The 21,769-nt window shown below is 42.5% G+C and overlaps 1 protein-coding gene across 1 annotated transcript; it reads left to right on the top strand.

Moving 5' to 3' along the window:
• The first annotated feature begins 17,228 nt into the window (after nt 1-17,228).
• Nucleotides 17,229-18,969, top strand: BTNL10 (butyrophilin like 10). Its single transcript, XM_035029914.1, has 3 exons — nt 17,229-17,322; nt 17,528-17,926; nt 18,350-18,969. Exons 1-3 carry the CDS (start codon nt 17,229-17,231, stop codon nt 18,682-18,684), a joined length of 828 nt encoding a protein of 275 aa, XP_034885805.1. The 3' UTR covers nt 18,685-18,969.
• The last annotated feature ends 2,800 nt before the right edge of the window (nt 18,970-21,769 follow it).

Genomic DNA, 21,769 nt, shown 5'->3' with positions numbered 1-21,769 from the left:
ACGTTAATTGTAGGAGACCTCAATACTCCACTCTCAGCAATGGACAGATCATCTAAGCAGAAAATCAACAAGGAAAGAAGAGCTTTGAATGACACACTGGACCAGATGGACCTCATAGATATTTACAGAACATTCCACCCTAAAACAACAGAATACTCATTCTTCTCGAGCACACATGGAACTTTCTCCAGAATAGACCACATACTGGGTCACAAATCAGGTCTCAACGGATACCAAAAGATTGAGATTATTCCCTGCATATTCTCAGACCATAATGCTTTAAAACTGGAACTCAATCACAAGGAAAAATTTGGCAGAAATTCAAACACTTGGAAGCTAAAGATCACTCTGCTCCAGAATGTTTGGGTCAACCAGGAAATCAAAGAAGAACTTAAACAATTCATGGAAACCAACGAGAATGAAAATGCATCAGTGAAAGCCTATGGGATACTGCAAAGGCGGTCCTAAGGGGGAAATACATAGCCATCCAAGCCTCACTCAAAAAAATAGAAAAATCCCGAATTCACCTACTAGCTCTACACCTTAAAGAACAAGAGAGGGGCGGGGGCGCCTGGGTGGCTCAGTTGGTTAAGCAACTGCCTTCAGCTCAGGTCATGATCCTGGAGTCCCGGGATCGAGTCCCGCATCGGGCTCCCTGCTCGGCAGGGAGTCTGCTTCTCCCTCTGACCCTCCTGACCCTCCCCCCTCATGTGCTCTCTCTCTCTCTCAAATAAATAAATAAATAATCTTTAAAAAAAAAAAAAAGAACAAGAGAGGGGCGCCTGGGTGGCTTAGTCATTAAGCATGGGCCTTTGGCTCAGGTCATGTTCCCAGGGTCCTGGGATCGAGCCCCACATCAGGCTCCCTGCTCTGTAGGAAGCCTGCTTCTCCCTCTCCCACTCTCCCTGCTTATGTTCCCTCTCTTGCTGTGTCTCTCTCTGTCAAATAAATAAAATCTTTAAAAAAAAAAAAAAGAACAAGAGAAAAAGCAACGATCAATGCCTAAGCCACACATTAGAGGAGAAATAATTAAGATTAGAGCAGAGATCAATGAATTAGAAACCAGAAACACAGTAGATCTGATCAACAAAAGTAGAAGGTGGTCCTTTGAAAGAATTAATACAATCGATAAACCACTGGCCAGACTTATCCAAAAGAAAAGAGAAAGGACCCAAAATAATAAAATTATGAATGAAAGGGGAGAGATCATGACTAACACCAAGGAAATAGAAACAATAATTAGAAATTATTATCAACAACTATATGCCCATAAACTGAGCAATCTGGATGAAATGGATGCCTTCCTGGAAACCTATATACTGCCAAGACTGAAACAAGAAGAAATCGACAACCTGAATAGGCCAATAACCAGTAATGAGATTGAAGCAGTGATCAAAAACCTCCCAAAAAACAGAAGTCCGAGGCCTGATGGATTCCCTGGGAAATTCTATGAAACATTCAAAGAAGAAATAATACCTATTCTACTGAAGCTGTTTCAAAAAATAGAAACAGAAGGAAAACTTCCAAACTCATTCTATGAGGCCAGCATTACCTTAATCCCCAAACCAGGCAAAGACCCCATCAAAAAGGAGAAGTTCAGACTGATAGCCCTGATGAATATGGATTCCAAAATCCTCAACAAAATCCTAGCTAATAGGCACCACGACCAAGAAGGTTTCATCCCCAGGATGCAAGTGTGGTTCAACATTCACAAATTGATCAATATGATAGAATGCCTTAAAGAGAGGAGAGAGAAGAACCATATGGTCCTTCTCAATTGATGCAGAAAAAGCATTTGACAAAATACAGCATCCTTTCCTGATTAAAACTCTTCAGAGTATAGGGATAGAGGGAACATTCCTCATGTTCATAAAATCCATCTATGAAAAACCCACAGCGAATATCATCCTCAATGGGGAAAAGCTGAGAGCCTTTCCCTTAAGATCAGGAACATGTCAAGGATGCCCACTCTCGCTACTATTGTTCAACATAGTACTCAAAGTCCTAGCAACAGCAATCAGACAACAAAAAGAAATAAAAGGTATTCAAATTGGCAAAGAAGTCAAACTCTCTTTTCAAGATGACATGATACTTTATATGGAAAACGCAAAAGACTCCACCCCCAAATTACTAGAACTCATACAGCAATTCAGTAATGTGACAGGATAAAAATCAATGCACAGAAATCTGTTGCTTTCTCATACACTAACAATGCAACTGTAGAAAGAGAAATTAGAGAAATGATTCCATTTACAATAGCACCAAAAACCATAAGATACCTTGGAATAAACCTAACCAAGAGATAAAGGATCTATACTCTAGGAGTTACAGAACACTCATGAAAGAAATTGAAGAAGACCCAAAGAGATGGAAAAATATTCTATGTTCATGGATCAGAAGAATACACATTGTTAAAATGTCTATGCTACCCAGAGCAATCTATACCTTCAATGCCATCCCGATCAAAATTCCAATGACATTTTTCAAAGTGCTGGAACAAACAATCCTAAATGTGTATGGAATCAGAAAAGACCCTGAATCGCCAAGGAAATGTTGAAAAAGAAAAACAAAGTTGGGGCATCACGTTGCCCGATTTCAAGCTATATTACAAAGCTTTGATCACCAAGACAGCATGGTACTGGCACAAAAACAGACATATAGATCAATGGAACAGAATAGAGAGCCCAGATATGGACCCTCAACTCTGTGGTCAAATAATCTTCAACAAAGCAGGAAAAAAATATGCAATGGAAAAAAAGTCTCTTCAATAAATGGTGCTGGGAAAATTGGACAGCCACATGCAGAAGAATGAAACTCGACCATTCTCTAACACCCTACACTAAGATAAACTCAAAATGGATGAAAGACCTCAATGTGAATCAGGAATCCATCAAAATCCTAGAGGAACACATAGGCAGTAACCTCTTTGACATCAGCCACAGCAACTTCTTTCAAGACGTATCTCCAGGGCGCCTGGGTGGCTCAGTTGGTTAAGCGACTGCCTTCGGCTCAGGTCATGATCCTGGAGTCCCGGGATCGAGTCCCGCATCGGGCTCCCTGCTCGGCAGGGAGTCTGCTTCTCCCTCCGACCCTCCTCCCTCTCATGCTCTCTGTCTCTCATTCTCTCTGTCTCAAATAAATAAATAAATAAAATCTTAAAAAAAAAAAAAAAAAAAAAGACGTATCTCCAAACGCAAGAGAAACAAAAGCAAAAATGAACCTTTGGGACTTCATCAAGATAAAAAGCTTCTGCACAGCAAAGGAAACAGTCAACAAAACAAAGAGGCAACCCACAGAATGGGAGAAGATATTTGCAAATGACACTACAGATAAAGGGCTGGTATCCAAGATCTATAAAGAACTTCTCAAACTCAACACCCAAAAAACAAATAAGCAAGTCAAAAAATGGGCAGAAGACATGAACAGACACTTTTCTGAAGAAGACATACAAATGGCCAATAGACACATGAAAAAATGTTCATCATCATTAGCCATCAGGGAAAATCAAATTAAAACCACATGAGATACCTCCTTACACCAGTTAGAATGGCAAAAATTGACAAGGCAAGAAACAACAAATGTTGGAGAGGTTGTGCAGAAAGGAGAACCCTCTTACAGACTGTTGGTGGGAATGCAAGTCGGTGTAGCCACTTTGGAAAACAGTGTGGAGGTTCCTCAAAAATTTAAAAATAGAGCTACCCTATGACCCAGCAATTGCACTCCTGGGTATTTACCCCAAAGACACAGATGTAGTGAATAGAAGGGCCATAAGCACCCCAACGTTCATAGCAGCAATGTCCGCAATAGCCAAACTGTGGGAAGAGCCAAGATGCCCTTCAACAGATGAATGGATAAAGATGTGGTCCATATATACAATGGAATATTACTCAGCCATCAGAAAGGATGAATACCCAACTTTTACATAAACATGGATAAGACTGGAGGAGATCATGCTAAGTGATATAAGTCAACCGAGAAAGTCAATTATCATATGGTTTCACTTATTTGTCGAACATAAGGAATAGCATGGAGGACATTAGGAGAAGGAAGGGAAATGTGAAGTGGGGGGAATCAGAGGGAGATGTGAACCAAGAGAGACTATGGACTCTGAGAAACAAACTGAGGGTTTTAGAGGGGAGGGGGTTGAGGGGATGGGTTAGCCCATTGATGGATATCAAGGAGGGCACGTACCGTATGGAGCACTGGGTGTTATACGAAAACAATGGATCGTGGATCACCACATCAAAAACTAATGATGTATTGTATGGTGACCAACAGAACATAATAAAATTAAAAGAAATAAATAAAATAAAAATAATTTTTAAAAAATAAATTTAAATAAAAAATATACATCTAAGTAAAATAAAAAAATAACTAGTACCTCGGTAGATAAATGATAGATATATAGTACAGTTGGCACACAATGTTACATTAGTTTCACGTGTACGATATTGTGATTCAACTCTGTATGTTAAACTATGTTTAACTCAAGCATACCTGCTGTCACCTTACAACATTAATACAGTATCACTGAGTATATTCCTTATGCTGTGCTTTTATGCCTGTGATTTACTCATTCTTTAACTGCAAGTCTGTACCTCCCACTCCCCTTTACTTATTTTGCCATTCTTTGCATTCACCTCCCTTCTGACAAACACCAGTGGATTGTTCTGGTTCTTTTTTTTTTTTTTCTTTGTCCATTTGGTATTTTTTTGTTAGATTCCACATAAAAGTGAACTCATATGGTATTTGTCTTTCTTTGACTTTTTTCTCTTAGCGTAATATCCTCTAGGTACATCCACAGTGGCAAATAACAGTATTTCATTCTTTTTAATAACTGAGTAATATTCCATTATAGAGATGATAGATGAGAGAAGGAAAGAAAAGAAGAAAGAAGAAAGAAAGAAAGAAAGAAAGAAAGAAAGAAAGAAAGAAAGAAAGAGAGAGAGAGAGAGAGAGAAAGAAAGAAAGAGAGAAGAAAGAAGATGAAGACACAGATGATATACATATAAATATAGATATATAGATCTATTACATCTTTATCCATTCATCTCTGGATGGACATTTGGGTTTCTGCTATGTCTTGGCTATTGTAAATAATGTTGCAATGAATTTAGGATCAAATTTTTCTTTTCATATTATCTTTTCAAATTTGGGTAAATACCCAGTAGTATAATTACCAGATTGTATAGTATTTCTATTTTAATTTTTTAAGGAAATTCCATATGGTTCATGGTAGCTATAAGAGTTTACATTCCAACCAACAGTGCACAAGGGTTCCTTTTTCTCCACATCCTCACCAACACTCATTGTTTCTTGTCTTCTTTATTTTAGCCATTCTGACCAATTTGAGGTGATATCTCATTGTAGTTTTGATTTGCATTTCCCTGATGATTATTGTTGTTGAGGATCTTTTCATGTGTCTCTTGGTCATCTGTATGTTTCTTTGGCAAAATGTGTATTCAGGTCTTCTTCCCATTTTTTAATCATATTATTTGTTTGTTTGGTTTTGCTGTTGAGTTTTATAAGTTCTTTATATATTTTGCATATTGACCATTATCAGATAAATTGTTTCCAAATATCTTTTCCCATTCAGCAGATTGCCTTTTTGTTTTGTTCATGGTTTCCTTCACTGTGCAAAGTTTCTTATTTTGATGTAGTCTTAATAGTTTATTTTTCCTTTTATTTCCCTTCCCTGAAGAGACATATCTAGGAAAATGTTGCTAAGGCCAATATCAAAGAAATCACTGCATATAAGTTTTATGGTTTTCTAGGAGTTTCTACAGTTTCATGTCTCACATTTAGGTCTTTAATCCATTTTGAGTTTATTTTTGTATATGGCATAAGCTATTTATCAGTTTTTTTCTTTTCCCAGCACCGTTTATTAAAGAGACTGTCTTTTCCCCATTGAATAATCTTGACCCTTTTGTCATAGACTAAGTGACCTATTAAGTAAGGGTTTATTTCTGGTCTCTTGATCCTGTTCTATTGATCTCTGTTTATTTTTGTACCATTACCATAGTGATTTATTACTATAGGTTCACAATATATCTTGAAATCTGGGATTGTGGGGCATCTGGGTGGCTCAGTCAGTTAAGCATCTGCCTTTGGCTCAGGTCATGATCCTAGGGTCCCACATCTGGCTCCCTGCTCAGCAGGGAGTCTGCTTCTCCTTCTGTTTCCATCCCCTGCTCATGCTCTCTCTCTCAAAGAAATAAATAAAATCTTAAAAAGAAAACCTGGGATTGTGATACCTCCAGGTTTGTTGTTTCTAAAGAGTGCTTTGGCTATTCCAGGTATCCTATGGTTCCATACAAATTTTAGGATTTTTTTAATCTAGTTCTGTAATATATAAATATCAATATTATATATACTATATATATTTAAAAACTATATATAATATTCACACACATAAAATATATAATATTCATAAAATTATATTAAAACTATTCTAAAACTATATATAAAAATTATATATACTATAAAATATATATAAAATATAATATTTATAAAACTATAATCAAGCTGGTATTTGAATAAAGATTGCATTGAATCTGTAGACTGATTCAGTAATATGGACATTTTAACAACATTAATTTTTCCAGTCCATGAGCATGGAATATCTTTCCATGTGTTTGTCATCTTCAATTTTTTTATCAATGTTTTACACTTTTCAGAATTCTTATTTTTCACCTTCTTGCTTAACTTTATTCCTGGTATTTTATTCATTTCTGTGCTATTATAAATGGGATTGTTTTCTTAATTTCTCTTAATTGACTATTAGTGAATAAAAACTCAACAGATTTCTGTATATTGATTTTGTATCCTACAACTTTGCTGAATTCATTTACTTACTCATAAAATTATGATGTTTTCGTTTCCACATAAAGAAGTCCCTTTACATTGTGAAAAATAGTATGGAGATTCCTCAAAAATTTAAAAATAGAACTACCCTGGTGGGTGGAGGGATGGTTTAAACAGGTGATTGGGACTAAGGAGGGAGCTTGTTGTGATGAGCAATGGGTGTTGTATATGTGTTGAATCACTAAGTTCTACACCTGAAACTAATATTACACTATGTGTTAACTAACTGAAATTTAAATAAGAACTTAAAAAATAAAATAAAAATAGAACTACCTTATAATCCATTTCCCCAAAAATACTAAATACAAAAATACTCATTCAAAGAGATACATGCATCCCAATGTTTATAGCAGCATTATCTACCATAACCAAATTATGTAAACAGCCCGTGTCCATCAATTCATATATGTATATATATGTACATATATAAATACATATATAAATATAAATATATATATAAATATAAAATATATATATAAACATATATATGTGTGTATATATATATATATATACACACACACACAGTAGAATATTACTCAGCCATATAAAAGAATGAAATCTTGTATTTTGCAATGGCATGGATGGAGCTAGAGAATATTATGCTAAGCAAAATAAATCAAATCAGTCAGAGAAAGAAATGCCATATGATTTCACTCATATGTGGAATTTAAGAAAATAAACAAATGAGCAAAGAGGAACAAAAGAGAGAAAGAGGTTGGGCGCCTGGGTGGCTCAGTTGGTTAAGCGACTGCCTTCGGCTCAGGTCATGATCCTGGAGTCCCGGGATCAAGTCCCACATCGGGATCCCTGCTCAGCAGGGAGTCTGCTTCTCCCTCTGACCCTCCTCCCTCTCATGCTCTCTGTCTCTCATTCTCTCTCTCGCAAATAAATAAAATCTTTAAAAAAAAAAAAAAAAAAGAAAGAGGCAAACCAAAAAACCGACTCTTAGCTATAGAGAACAAACTGATGGTTCCCAGAGGGGAGGTGGGTGGGTGGATGGTATAAGGAGGTGGTGGGTATTAAGGAGTGTACTTGTTGTGATAAGCACCAGGTGTTGTATGGAAGTGTTGAATCACTATATTGTTCACCTGAAACTAATATTACATTGTATGTTAACTAACTGGAATTCAAATAAAAAAAATTTTTTTAAGTCCCTTTAACTTTTCTTGGAAGGCTGGTGTAGTAGGGATGAACCCGTTTAACTTTTGTTTGTCTGGGAAAATCTTTATCTCTCTACCAATTCTGAGTGATAACCTTGCCAGGTAAAATATTCATCACTGTAGGTTTTTTCCCTTTCAGTTTTTTAAATATATCATGCCACTGGGGCGCCTGGGTGGCTTAGTTGGTTAAGCGACTGCCTTCGGCTCAGGTCATGATCCTGGAGTCCCAGGATCAAGTCCCGCATCGGGCTCCCTGCTCAGCGGGGAGTCTGCTTCTCCCTCTGACCCTCCTCCCTCTCATGCTCTCTGTCTCTCATTCTCTCTCTCTCAAATAAATAAATAAAATCTTTTAAAATATATATATATATATATATCATGCCACTTCCTTCTGGTCTGCAAACTTTCTAGTAAAAATTAGCTAATGGCCTTATGAGGTTTCCCTTATATGTAACTTGTTGTTTCTCTGTAGGTACTTTTAATAATCTTGTCTTTAAGTAATAACATTGTAATTATTATATTTTGGTGTAAAACTCCTTGAGTTCCTCTTGTTTGGACTCTGTGCTTCCTGAACCTGGATGTCTGTTTCCTTACCTAGATTAGGGGATTTTTCAGCTACTATTTAATCAAATACATTTTTGCCCCTTTCTCTCTCTCTTCTCCATCTGATGACACATAATGCAAATGTTTGTTCACTTGATGTTGTCCATAAGATCTCTTGGGGTGCCTGGATGGCTCAGTTGTTAAGTGTCTGCCTTTGGCTCAGGTCATAAATCTCAGGATCCTGGGATTGAGCCCCACATTGGGCTCTCTGCTCAGCGGGAAGCCTGCTTCTCCCTCTCCCACTCCCCCTGCTCGCATTCCCTCTCTTGCTATGTCTCTGTCAAATAAATAAATAAAATCTTAAAAAAAAAAAAATCTCTTAACCCATCCTCATTTTTTTTTAATTCTTCTTTCTTTTTCTGTTCACCTTGTGTGCTTTAAAATACGGTGTCTTCCAGATTTTTTTATTATTATGTTCAATTAGCCAACATATAGTACATCATTAGTTTCTGATGTAGTGTTCAATGATCCATTATTTGCACATAACACCCAGTGCTCATCACAACACGTGCCCTCCTTAATACCTATTACCCTGTTACCCCATCCCCCTCATCCCCCTTCCCTTCTGTAACACTCAGTTTGTTTCTCAGAGTCCAGAGTCTTTCATGATTTGTCTCCCTCCCTGATTTCTTCTCATTCAGTTTTACCTCCCTGTCCCTATGTTTCTCTGCTCTATTCCTTATGTTCCCCATATGAGTGAAACCATATGATAATTGTCTTTCTCTGCTTGATTTACTTCACTTAGCACAATCTCCTACAGCTCCATACATGTCAATGTAAATGGTAGGTATTCATCCTTTCTGATGGCTGAGTAATATTCCATTGTATATATGGACCACATCTTCTTTATCCATTCATTTGTTGAAAGACATCTCAGCTCCTTCCACAGTTTGGCTACTGTGGACATTGCTGCTAGGAACATTGGGGTGTCTTATACTGTTGGTGGAATGCAAGCTGGTACAGTATTTAGTATTTAAACTAAAATCTAGATTGTCTAATGTAAGTATGGTTACTCTGGCTTTCTTTGATGTCCATTTGCATGATAGATGGTTTTTCATCCCCTCACTTTCGATCTGCAGGTAACTTTAGGTCTAAAATGTGTTTCTTTTTTTCTGTTTTAAGATTTTATTTATTTATCTGACAGAGAGAGAACACAAGCAGGGGGAATGGGAGAGGGAGAAGCAGGCCTCCCGCAGAGCAGGGAGCCCAATGCGGGGCTCGATCCCAGGACCCTGGGACCACGGCCTAAGCTGAAGGCAGACGCTTGATGACTGAGCCACCCAGGTGCCCCTAAAATGCATTTCTTGTAGGCATCATAGAGATGGACCTTGTTGTTTTTCCCCATTCTGATAACTTATGTCTTTTGATTGGAGCATTGAATACATTTACATTCAGAGTGATTATTGAAAGATAAGAGTTTACTGCCATTGTTCCCTGTAGAGCTGCTGTTTCTGGTGATGTTCTCTGGTCCTTTCTAGTCTGCTACTTTTGGTCTTTTTTTCCCCTCCACTCAAAGAGTCCCCCTTAAGATATCTTGCTGGGCTGTTTAGTGGTCACAAACTCCTTTAGTTTTTGTTTTTCTGGAAAACTCTCTCTCCTATTCTGAATGACAGCCTGGGTGGATAAAGAATTTTGAGATGAATATTTTTCCTACTCAGCATGTTGAATATTTCTTTCCACCCCTTCTGGCCTGCAAAGTTTCTGTGGACAGATCTGGTGTGAACCTGATCTGTCTTGCCTTGTGTCTTTTCTTGCAAAAATCTTCCAAATCTATAAAGAACTTATCAAACTCAACATCCAAAAAACCAAAATTCCAGTCAAGATATGGGCAGAAGACATGAACAGACATTTCTCCAAAGAAGACATACAAATGGCCAACAGAAACATAAAAAAACATTCTACATCACTTGCCATCAGGGAAATACAAATCAAAACCACGATGAGATACCACCTTACACCAGTTAGAATGGCAAAAAATAACAAGTCAGGAAACAACAAGTGTTAGCAAGGGTGTGGAGAAAGGGGAACCCTCTTACACTTACAACAGTTCTTACACTGTTGGTGAGAATGCAAGTTGGTGCAGCCACTCTGGAAAACAGTATGGAGGTTCCTCAAAAAGTTAAAAATAAAGCTACCTTACATCCCATCAATTGCACTACTATTTACCCCAAAGATAAAGATGTAGTGAAAAGAAGGGGCACATGCACCCCAATGTTCATAGCAGCAATGTCCACAATAGCCAAACTGTGGAGTCGAGATGCCCTTCAACAGATGAATGGATAAAGAAGATGTGGTCCATATATACAATGGAATATTACTCAGCCATCAGAAAGGATGAATACCCAACTTTTACATCAACATGGATGGGACTGGAGGAGATTATGCTAAGTGAAATAAGTCAAAAGAGAAAGTCAATTATCATATGGTTTCACTCATATGTGGAATATTAAGAAATGTGCAGAGGATCATAGGGGAAGGGAGGAAAAACTGAAGGGGGGAGAAATCAGAGAAGGAGACAAACCATTAAATACTCTGCACTCTAGTAAACAAACTGAGGGTTGTGGATAAGGAGGTGGTTGGGGGGATAAGGTAACTGGGCGATGGGTATTAAGGAGGGCATGTGATGTGATGAACACTGTGTGTTATACACAACAAATGAATCATTGAATTTCTTATTAAAACTAAGAGTACATGTTATTATAGGGATTCTTACAATTGTTTCTGGTTTGTCATTAATTGACTTTTATTTTGCTTTTTTCATGTTTTTGTTTTTTTATTTAAATGCAATTAGCCAACATATATTACATCATTAGTTTCAAATGTAGTGTTCAATGATTCATCAGTTGTGTATAACACCCATTTTGAGTTTATCTTTGTGTATGATGTAAGAAAATGATCCTGTTTTGTTCTCCTGCATGTGCCTCATGTGCACAATTTATTGAAGAGACTTTTTTCCATTAGATATTCTTTCCTGCTTTGTTGAAGATTAGTTGACCATAGAGTTAAGGGTCCATTTCTGGGTTCTCTACTGTGTTCTATGAATCTATGTGTCTGTTTTTGTGCCAATACCAAGCTGTCTTGATGACCATAGCTTTGCATTAGAGTGTGAAGTCTGGCATTTGATGCCCCTGGCTTTGGTTTTCTTTTTCAATATTCCTTTGGCCATTTGGTGTCTTTTTTGGTTCCTAACAAATTTTAGGATTATTTGTTCCATCTCTGTGAAAAATGCTGATGTTATCTTGATAAGGATTGCATTGAGTGTTTAGATTGGTCTGGGTAGCATATACATTTTAACAGTATTTATTCTTCCAATCCATGAACCTGGAGTGTTTTTCCATCTCTTTTGTCTTCCTCAATTACTTTCATAAGTGTTCTGTAGTTTTTTGAGTACAGATACTTTACCTCTTGATTAGTTTTATTCCTAGATATCTTATGGTTTTTGGTGCAACTGTGAATGGAATTGATTCCTTAATTTCTTTTTTTTCAGTCACATTGTTAGTGTATAGAAAAGCAACCATTTTCTGTGCATTGACTTTGTATCCTGCCACATTGCTGAATTGCTGTATAAGTTCTAGTAATTTGGGGGTGGAGTCTTTGGGTTTTCCACATAAAGTATCATGTTGTCTGTGAAAAGAGTTTGACTTCTTCTTTGCCAATTTGAATACCTTTTATATCTTTTTGTTGTCTGATTGCTGTTGTTAGGACTTCTAGTACTATGTCGAACAATAGTGGTGAGAGTGGGCATCCTTGACGTGTTCCTGATCTTAGGGGAAAAGCTCTATTTTTCCCATTGAGAATCATATTCACTGTGGGCTTTTCATAGATGGCTTTTATGAAATTGAGGTATGTTCCCTCTATCCCTATACTTTGAAGAGTTGTTATCAAGAAAGGATGCTTTTTTCTGTATCTACTAAGAGGATCATATGGTTCTTCTCTTTTCTTTTATTTATGTCACCTATTCTGCTGATGGATTTGCGAATGTTGAACCATCCTTGCATCCCAGGAATAAATCCCACTGGTTGTGGTGGATGATCCTTTTATTGTACTGTTGGATCCTATTGGCTAGTATCTTGGTGAGTATTTTGACATCCATGTTCATCAGGGATATTGTTCTGTAATTCCCCTTTTTTATGGGGCCTACCTGTCCCCTGGGTGTCTGAGGCAGATGTGAGCTCCAGATTCAGTCTTAATTCTCCATAAGCCAAGCAACAAACAGTTCTCCTTCTCAATCTCCAGTGGTAAAACACGACACCAAGGACCCTGCTTGATCACCACTGATGACAGGTGCTGTTTCTCCAAGCCTGGTATCAGCAGTTGGAGAATTTCCTTTATAGCCTGAGCCTGTGGACAGTATGGGCTGCACAGTTCCTCAGCATTGACACGCTTGTTTTGTCCAAACTTCAGGTTCTGAAACACTTGTGGCTCCCAACAGTGTATTAAAGACAGGGGGACACAGACATGATGGATCGGGAGGGGTGCCGAGGATTTCCAGTGGAATAGGAAAAAAGGAAAAAACATGACAGAATGACACAGTTTGAGTTAATAATCTTAGAGTGCAAAGCTCTTCATAAGGAGACAGAAGGGGCAGTGGAAGGGGAAGGACAGAGAGGTGGAGGAGAAGGAGAGAGGAGGAGGGGAATGAGAGAGAGGAGGAAGGGAATGAGGGAGAGGAGAGAAAGGAGGAGGGAGAAGAGGAAGAGCAAGTGTTGGAGCAGGGAAGGAAATAAAGGAGAGGAGGAGCAGAAGGGAGAAGAGGAGAAGGAGAAGGGAGAGGAGGAGGAGGAGGGAGGTGAGTAGGGAGGAGGGAGAGCAGGTGGACAAGGGAAGTGAGGAGGAAGAGGAGAAGGAGGATGGAGAGGAGGAGAAGGAGCAGAGAGAAGAGGAGGAGGAAGGAAAAGGAGGATGGGGAGGAGGAGCAGGAAGGAGAGGGGAGGAGGGTTGGGAGGAAGAGGAGGAGGAGCAAGATCTTAAGAGACAGTTGTCCTCCCTATATTCACTAGTGCCTTCCCAGGGCCACAGAGGATTGTGAATAAGAACTACTACCAGCTACTAGATGACCAAAACCCTTAGTTGCATTGATGCAGTGGTTTTTCTGTCCTGACAACTCAACTTTCTTTCATGGCCCAGAACATAGCAGCTGCCCAGTTCCCCTGTCCTGCTGAATTCCTCAAACCCTAAGGAACACAGCCCCCCAAGCCCCTCCTTCCCCCTAGAGGACCCTGTCTCCTGGGGAGCCACCTAATGTTTCCTTCCTCATGGCCCTCCTGCCTTGCTCACTTGACCAAAGGTGCACAAGAACAGAGGACCAGGTGGAAATCTGAAGCTACACTCACGTGGCAACTTACCTAATGTTGACAAGAAGGAGCCTTGCCACCCAAGGATGGGAGGCCAGGGAAACTAAGGACGGGGTGGGTCCTGTAAGGGACTGGACCAGACATTGCAGACAGGAAACCTGTAAAGCCCCAGTTGGCAGAGAGTAAGCCAAGGTGCCTGTGATGTGGGAGGGGGGTGGTGCACCACTTTAAATGCTTGGAGGATCTAAAGACACTGTGCACAGGGCCCAGAGCAGGAAGCTAGAGGCTCACCAGGGAGCTGGGCAGAGAGGAGATGCCCCTTAGCTCTCCCAGGGCCTTGGCCATTTGTAGGACAGAGCCTACAGGGACCCTGGCCCTGCGGCTTGCAGGGGCTTCTGAGAGCTCAGCTGGCTTGATCGATGCCCGGGGCAGGTGCATGGGACAGCGCAGGTGCCCTGGGTCCCCAGAAACCTCCCTGGTTTGCACTATGCCCTGAAGCACCCACGGGGAGCGGCTGGTGGACCACACACGCATCCCTGCAGGGGACGCCCAACAGCCCACAGAATGCAACTCGGAGACCGGTTCTCCCTTTGCTTTTCCTCTTGGCACTTAATCCCACCCCAAGGAGACAGAAGCAGCGCTCTTTCTCTACCTGTTTTTCTGTTTTCATTTCTGCCCTTCAGGTTTCTTGTTTTTCTTCTCTGCATTTTTCCTTTAATTCTTAGTTTTGTATCTACTTTTCTTTTTTTCGCTGTTTTCCATTCTTAGTTTCCTCTGTTGATTTTTTTACCCCTTGCTCTTTTTCTTCCTTTTTTCCATTTGTTTTCCTTTTTTCCCAGTTAGGGTGAAATTAACATAACATAAAATCAACCACATGAATGGGAAAGACTCAGTGACAACACATTCACGACCGTGTGCACCACCACCTCTATCTCCCGCCAAATAAAACCCCAAACCACGATACTGTTACCTTCCATTTTCCCCATCCCCACTGCCTGACCACCACAGATCTGCTATCTGTCTCTCTGGATTTACCTCTTCTGCACATTTCATGGCAATGGGATCACACAGTATGTGGCCTTCTGTGTCTGCCTTTCCACACTGTCCTCCCTTTGCACCTCGGGGAGCCTGTCGCCAGTCGGGCTCAACACTGCCCCTCAGGGGTTTGGACAATGTCTTCCAATGCTCTTGCTACTCTGATAAAAGACTGCGGGCCATGCATGAGCTCAAGCCCAGGAAGGACCCCTGTCCAGGTGAGACCACGTTCAGGATTCATTCTCCTGGGCAAGCATCTACCTGCTTCCATGGCGGTTGAGAATCCTGCATGCTCCCTCTGGTTGTTACACCCCCAGTCCTCCAACCTGATTCATAAGTACATTGGGTCTGGGTTTTAGCCGAGGTCATTATCTGCTTCAAGCAATGCACAGGGAGGTCATTATCTGCTTCAAGCAATACACATGAAAATGAGTGGCAGGCATAATTCAGCATGTTTATACAGAAGAGGGGAACAACTCCCTCATCAAATAGTTCCCTTTGCCGAGGGGAATGCAGATGACGGTTTGGGTTGGCAGCATATGCCCCTGTGTGAGCACTGACTTTGGGAAGGAAGACACCCAACATTCATTCCATAATATTCTGCTAAATTAAGTTAAATACCTCACCACCAAGAAGGCCATGCAGCTTTCCCTATACCTCTGTTCCCACCAAAACTCTCCCAGAAAATGTCTAGACTTTTGAGTCAATGGGAAGGAAGAACAGGCAGTGTTTAGTCAAGTGTCTTACTCAGGCAAGGGGTACCCAAGGTGAGTATTCTGAATCTGGCCCCTGTCAGGCCCCCAGTGAGGACAGACTGCCATGGCCACAGAGATGAAGGGGGAGGCTGCCTGAGTTCCTGCACAGGAGTCTCCAGGGAAAAGCCAGAAGTTGGCCAACTTCAACCTGATCATGAGAAAATTTCCCAAAGAAAATAGCCCAGCTTGTCAAGGACTGGAGGTGTTTTGATAATGGAGCAACTTTATCTGAATCCCCCAACTTCTCCTGTTGGCCTGGATCCTAGCACTCGAGAGCCATATCTCCTCCTCAGGGCTCCTGGCACCGGTCCTGACAACCATCCTTCCATGGGCTGACTTGCTTGGTCCCCTCTCTCCCCTTATCTCCTGCTACCAGGGTCTTGCTCCTCAACACTAAGTGTGTTCAGTCCCATTGACCACACCCTGTAGGAAGCCCTTGGCCTATATATTTTTTTATTCTTATTGCAACTGCCAATAGGCACAGCTGGTTATTTTTTACAAAAAGTAATAGGAGGACTCTACAGAAACTGGGAAACTCAGCTGCTCCTCTATCCAAACAACAAATGAAGACTTGTTTTATGCCCCCTCTGGAACTAGCAGAGAACTAAATCGATTCCCTCAAGGCCACCAGAAGCTTCCTGGGAAGCCTACAGCTGGACTTGGCCAGGTGAGTGTTTTGTATTTTAAGGGCACTCATTTACATCTTTACTTTCTACACCCTGTCCCTATTCTTGAGTGACAGGGAGACCCCAGGGGCTTTCACCAAAGGAAGGCTAGCATTGAACAGGAAGAGAGTATCTTCCAGCATACCTTCTCGTGCTTTATATAAACACCAAACCTGCAAAGCTGTGCTTGGTGAAACCATCCAGAAGAGCAGATGGGTCTCAGAACAAGTGTCCTTGAAACTGAGTACACCATAACTAGTAAAGCTGAGGTGCATCTTGGCCTCCCACCATCACAGCCAAGGATCCCTGGGGCTCCCTCCCCTCCCCAGTTGGAAAATGTTCCTTGGGAGCAACAGGGTCAAGAGGGCTTCAAGGGAGTGGACAGATGGAGGTCTGACCTTGGATTCACTAAAACAGAGGTGCGTTTTCTCCCCAGCGTGATTGTGTTCGTGACAGAGCCAGAGATCAGGCAAAACTCTTACACCAGTAAGTGATGAGATGGAGCCCATTCACTGGAGGATGTGTCTGAGTCATTCTGTGGACAGATGAGGATAAGAGAAACAATAGCCAAGAGCAGATGGACACAAGAGCAGGTGGAGGATGCTGTCTCTCCGTCTGTAGGATGAACAACTTGTGTGGGAGTGAGAGGGAACAAGATAGTTAAAAGTGACCTTTCTCTCCCCTGGCCATGTTTCCTTGACTCCTGTTAGGCTTCTGGCAGTACCTGATCTCCCACCAAGACAGACAGACAAACAGAGAACAAGAAAGAGAGACAGAGACAGACGAGAGAGGCAGAGACAGAAATTAACTCAACCTCCAATGTGTAGGGCTCAGGTTTCTCTGTCCCCAGCAGGCATGGCAAACGCACATGGTCGAGTCATCTTTCCACCCAGCTGCTCCATCATCTTCATCTTCCTGCAGCTCCTGTCCTGCAGCATCCCTGCAAATGGTAGGAGAGCTCCCCTGCCTCATGCTAGGAGGATGCCCTCTGTATGGAAAGGAATGCCAGAGGGGGCTGGGCTGGCACCTTCCCTCATCAGCCATCAGCCAAGGATCCAAGCAGTCCTTCCCCCGGGGACCCTGCGTCTGGGTGGGAGGGCCCTTGGTCTCCTCACACCCAGCCTAACCAGTACTTTCTGATCTACTCTCCTAAGGGAAAGCCGATTTCTCTGTCTTTGGGCCTGGCGAACCTGTTCTGGCTGTGCTGGGGGGAAATGTGGGGCTACCATGTCATCTGTCCCTCAATGTCAGTGCCAAGGACATGGAGCTACGGTGGTACAGGGATCAGCCATCCCAAGTCGTGCACCTGCACAAGAATGGGATGGACGTGAAGGAAGAACAGATGAAGGAGTACCAGGGAAGGACCACCTTTCTGAGCGCTGGGCTGGACCAGGGACAGGCCACAGTGAGGATAAACAATGTCACAGTTTTTGATAACGGAACCTTCCACTGCAACTTCAAAGACGGCATCATGTCGGCGGAGACCAGGCTGTGGCTGATGGTGGCAGGTAAAGGCAAGCTTCTGGGGCTCCAGTTCTCCCCCAGAACTCTAAGCTGACGCTTAGTGCAGATCATCCCATTATGGGCCAGGCCTGAGCATGTTCCGCAAATGCACTAAGCATATTTTCACCAGGGCCAGGAAGCTCAGTTCAGGACACCTGACGTTGCTTTCTAAATTTGCTTCTCTCCCTTTCCTGAACTGATCCGGAAAGAGGGGAGCAGAGGTAGAGGGGGACAGAGACACAGGGGGAAAAGACACTAATTCTGCAGTATAGGAAGGGTTTTTGATCTTTCCGGGCCTTTCCCGTTTTGTCCTGTGCTTTCTGGAAACAAAGGTCACATATGGCATATAAACATTACACAGAGTAGGTGATCTGTGAAAAACCCCTAATTCCTGCTGGAATGCTCAGGATCTGTACTTTTCTGATGGAAGCACTGGTGGTTGTGGAGACTGGAACGGACATCTCTTCCCACAGGGCTTGGCTCGAAGCCTAGACTCCGGGTACAAGTTATCCAGGGTGAAGGTGTCTGGGCACAATGCACCTCGCAGGGCTGGTACCCAGAGCCCCAGGTGGAGTGGAGAGACTTTAGAGACCAGCCCCTACCTTCTGCGACCTACCTCTCAGCCTCACCAACAACAGGCCTCTTCTCAGTGGTGTCCAATGTGACCATCCAGGATGGGGTTGTGGGGAACTTCTCCTGCTCCATCTCCAGCCCCCTCCTCCAGAGGAAGAAAATGGCCAACCATCACTTGTCCTGTGAGTGTTTTGTTCTGTTCAGGCCAAAAAGGTCTGAGCACCCCAGACAATAAGTAGCTAATATCCAATACTTCTCACAGTGACAGAACATTTTTCTTGTGATGAGAACCTGTATGATCTTTCCAAGTATACAACACAGCACTATTAACTATAGTTACCATGCTGTTCCTCACCTCCCCAGAACTTACTGATTTCATAACTGGAAGTTTGTACCTTTTGCCCCTTTTCATACATTACAACCACCCCCTTCTCTCTCCTCTGGAAACCACCAATCTGTTCTCTGCATCTGCGCGCTGGGCTTTCTGGTTTTCTTGGAGTTTGGGTTTTTTCTTGTTTTGTTTCATTTTAGATTTCACATATACATGGGATCATACAGTATTTTCCCATCTGACTTTCTTCACTTAGCAACGTGCTCGCAAGGTATCCATCCATGTTGTTGCAAATGGCCTGATTTCCACCTTGTTTATAGCTGAATATTACCTCATTGTATAAATATGTTTTTTTCCCTTTATCCTTTCATCCTCAATAGACATTGAGTTGTTTCCATATCTTGCCTATTGTAAATAAGAGTGCAATGAACATAAGGGGACACGTAACTTTTTAGAGCTAATATTTTTATTTCTTACCTTCTGTATAAATATCCAGAAGTGGGATTGATGGATCGTGTGGTAGTTCCACTTTTAATTTTCTGAGGAACATACATCCAGGTCCCCACAGTGATTGCACCAATAGCTCCTTCCTTATTAGTGCTAAACAACATTCCATTGACCAGACGGACCACTGCCTATTTATGCCTTCACCTTCTGATGGACACCTTGGGGGTGCATATAATTTTCATTTTTGAACAACCTCAAGCTTATGGAAAATTTGCAAAAATGGCATGCAGAATGCTGTGGAAACCTACCCAGTACTTAACATTCTGCCATTTACCTACCATTTCTCCTGTGCATCTGTCCAGATCTGTCTGCACAAACACACACGTATGTCTTCCTAGTCATTTCAGGTTAGTTCCCAGCATCATGTCCCCCGACCCACAAACCCTGTCATGTGTGTGTCCTAAGAACACAGGTGCTCTTTTCCCCTGATATTCTTACCTCCCTGTGCTCTCTTTTAGCTCTGTTTTCCAGAAGTTCCCCGTCAACGGCATGGAAGACAGTGCTACCTCTGATCCTCACTGTGGCAGGGCTTGCCACAGCTGGAGCCACTTGTCTCTTCCAGAAATGTCAGAAGGATAGGTATATGCTGCAGCTGGAAGAAGAGACACCGTATAGAGCAGAGGATCAGTGCCCCCAAGGTAAGCAGGCCCCAGGAGGACAGACATGTCTCTCCAACCAGGGCGCAGGTGGGGAGCCCTGCATGAAGTCTCCTATGAGCATGCTCAAGCATGGGAGGAATGGGAGAGAACTGCCCAGGACACATCCCAGGGACTACCCACTTACATACGCCCAGTGAAATCTCCTATCTCTGAGCGGTGTTCAGCTGCTCTTCACGGGTGACTTCGGGAAGGCTGGAAGGTCTCCATCACAGAGACAGGCAGATCTGAGCTTGAACCCAGGAGTGTCTATCAGTTGGGGGTGATGAGAACGTCATGAAAGTGCTCAAGTGGGAAATGCAGCAGGGTGCCTGGCACATGCCAGGGTCTCAGTGTAGGTGCAGGGACTATAATCAGTACACACTGTTGCACTCACCCATCCACTCCCTTCCCTGCTGTGTCCTTGCCCATAGCCATCAGGCCCCAGTCTGGGAGCAGAGCACAGATGTCCCCATGACAGAAGTGGTAAGACAGGGCTGTCAGGATATCCCCCACAATGATCTCCCTACAAAGGAAAAGACTCAGATTATTGTTTTATTGGGCACTGAAGAACCTGTATTTGTTCATGCTTTCCAGGGTCACAGCTAGAAGTCATTAAGTCCTGTTTTGACTTAGCTTTCCCGAACTTGAGCTTTGGCCCCATTGGATCAGCACAATCCCACATTTTCCCATCTTTCTCTCTCATTGCAGGCTGGACAGAGGACAAGGTCATCCATGGTGAGGGCCATGCTGGGGGCTGGAAGCTTCTGCCCCCCAATTGTGTGTTTATGTGTGCATGTATATGTGTGTTGTGTGTGCTTGTTGTACATTTATGTGTGTGTGTTTGTGTGTGTGTGTTCCTTTCTATTCCGGAGTGCAGAAGTGCTGTGCTAAATGCTGGTGAGTGGCAGTCACATGGCTCTAAACATCAAGTTTTAGCTGCCCTGGGAGAACTTAGCTCCTGTTTACTACCTGGGGAAGAGACAGACTTGCAGAGCCTAGGTAGCAAGAAAGCCAGCTCTCCTGAGGCACAGCCACTGTGGAGGGGACTCTGTCACCAGAGAGAGTGCAGAACCAGTGACTTTCCACCCCAGGACACCGTCTACGTGGGAAGTGTGGAGTGGAGAGGGGAGAGTCTGGCTGTGGACAGAGGACTGGGAAGGGCATAACTGCAGACCATGAACCAGGCAACTGACAGGTATCAGGGAAGCTGCGGACACCTGTCTGATCACAGCCACTTGTTGAGGGTCCAGGAGGGGACAGAGAGAAGCCGATCATCCATCCATTCATTCACTTACTCATTCATGTAAAATATTGACCAGTCACCTCCTCTTCCAGCAGCCAGCCATCTATTAGTGAATGAAATGACTTCCTCCTGTCCTCAAGGGGCATAGATTTTGTGTGGGAATCAAGCCATCAGCCAGTGATTTTTCTTTAACCAAAACTGGAATGAATCAGGGTAAATATAGGAATGAACTGGAATACAATAATGAAGTTGGCCAGAAGAGCACTGACGTAGAATGTCCAGGGCCCTGGGGATGGTGTGATGGCAGCATCTAAATGAAGGTCTGGGTGACAGTGAGACCACAGCCCTGCGAGGAGGAGGGGTGGACCCACCACCACGGCAGGGAGAAGGTCATCTGTGGTGTGTGAGAGCTGGGCATGTGGAAGAGAATCCAATGGGGTGAGAAGGTTTATGGATGCCCAGACCAGCAGAGCCTGGAAGGCCGAGGTAGGGGTCTGGACGTCATGTGAAATATGGTGCAGAATGAGTGAGGGGGTTTAAGCAGGGGAGAGGCGCTGATCGAAGAGAGGAAACAGCCCTGAGTTGGGTCCTTGGGCCATAA

This window comes from Mirounga leonina, unplaced genomic scaffold (genome assembly GCF_011800145.1).
Source record: "Mirounga leonina isolate KUSES-001 unplaced genomic scaffold, KU_Mleo_1.0 Mir_347, whole genome shotgun sequence".
NCBI lineage: Eukaryota > Metazoa > Chordata > Mammalia > Carnivora > Phocidae > Mirounga > Mirounga leonina.
Note: the sequence above shows the minus strand (reverse complement) of the source record. Positions and strands in the feature narration are given on the sequence as shown.

What these genes read in the sequence shown, in the direction of transcription:
- BTNL10 (XM_035029914.1), top strand. Translation starts at nt 17,229, where the DNA reads ATGGCAAACGCACATGGTCGAGTCATCTTTCCACCCAGCTGCTCCATC. An exon ending in CTGCAGCATCCCTGCAAATG is followed by an intron (nt 17,323 to 17,527) that starts GTAGGAGAGCTC and finishes TACTCTCCTAAG; the next exon opens with GGAAAGCCGATTTCTCTGTC. An exon ending in GTTCTCCCCCAGAACTCTAA is followed by an intron (nt 17,927 to 18,349) that starts GCTGACGCTTAG and finishes CTCTTCCCACAG; the next exon opens with GGCTTGGCTCGAAGCCTAGA.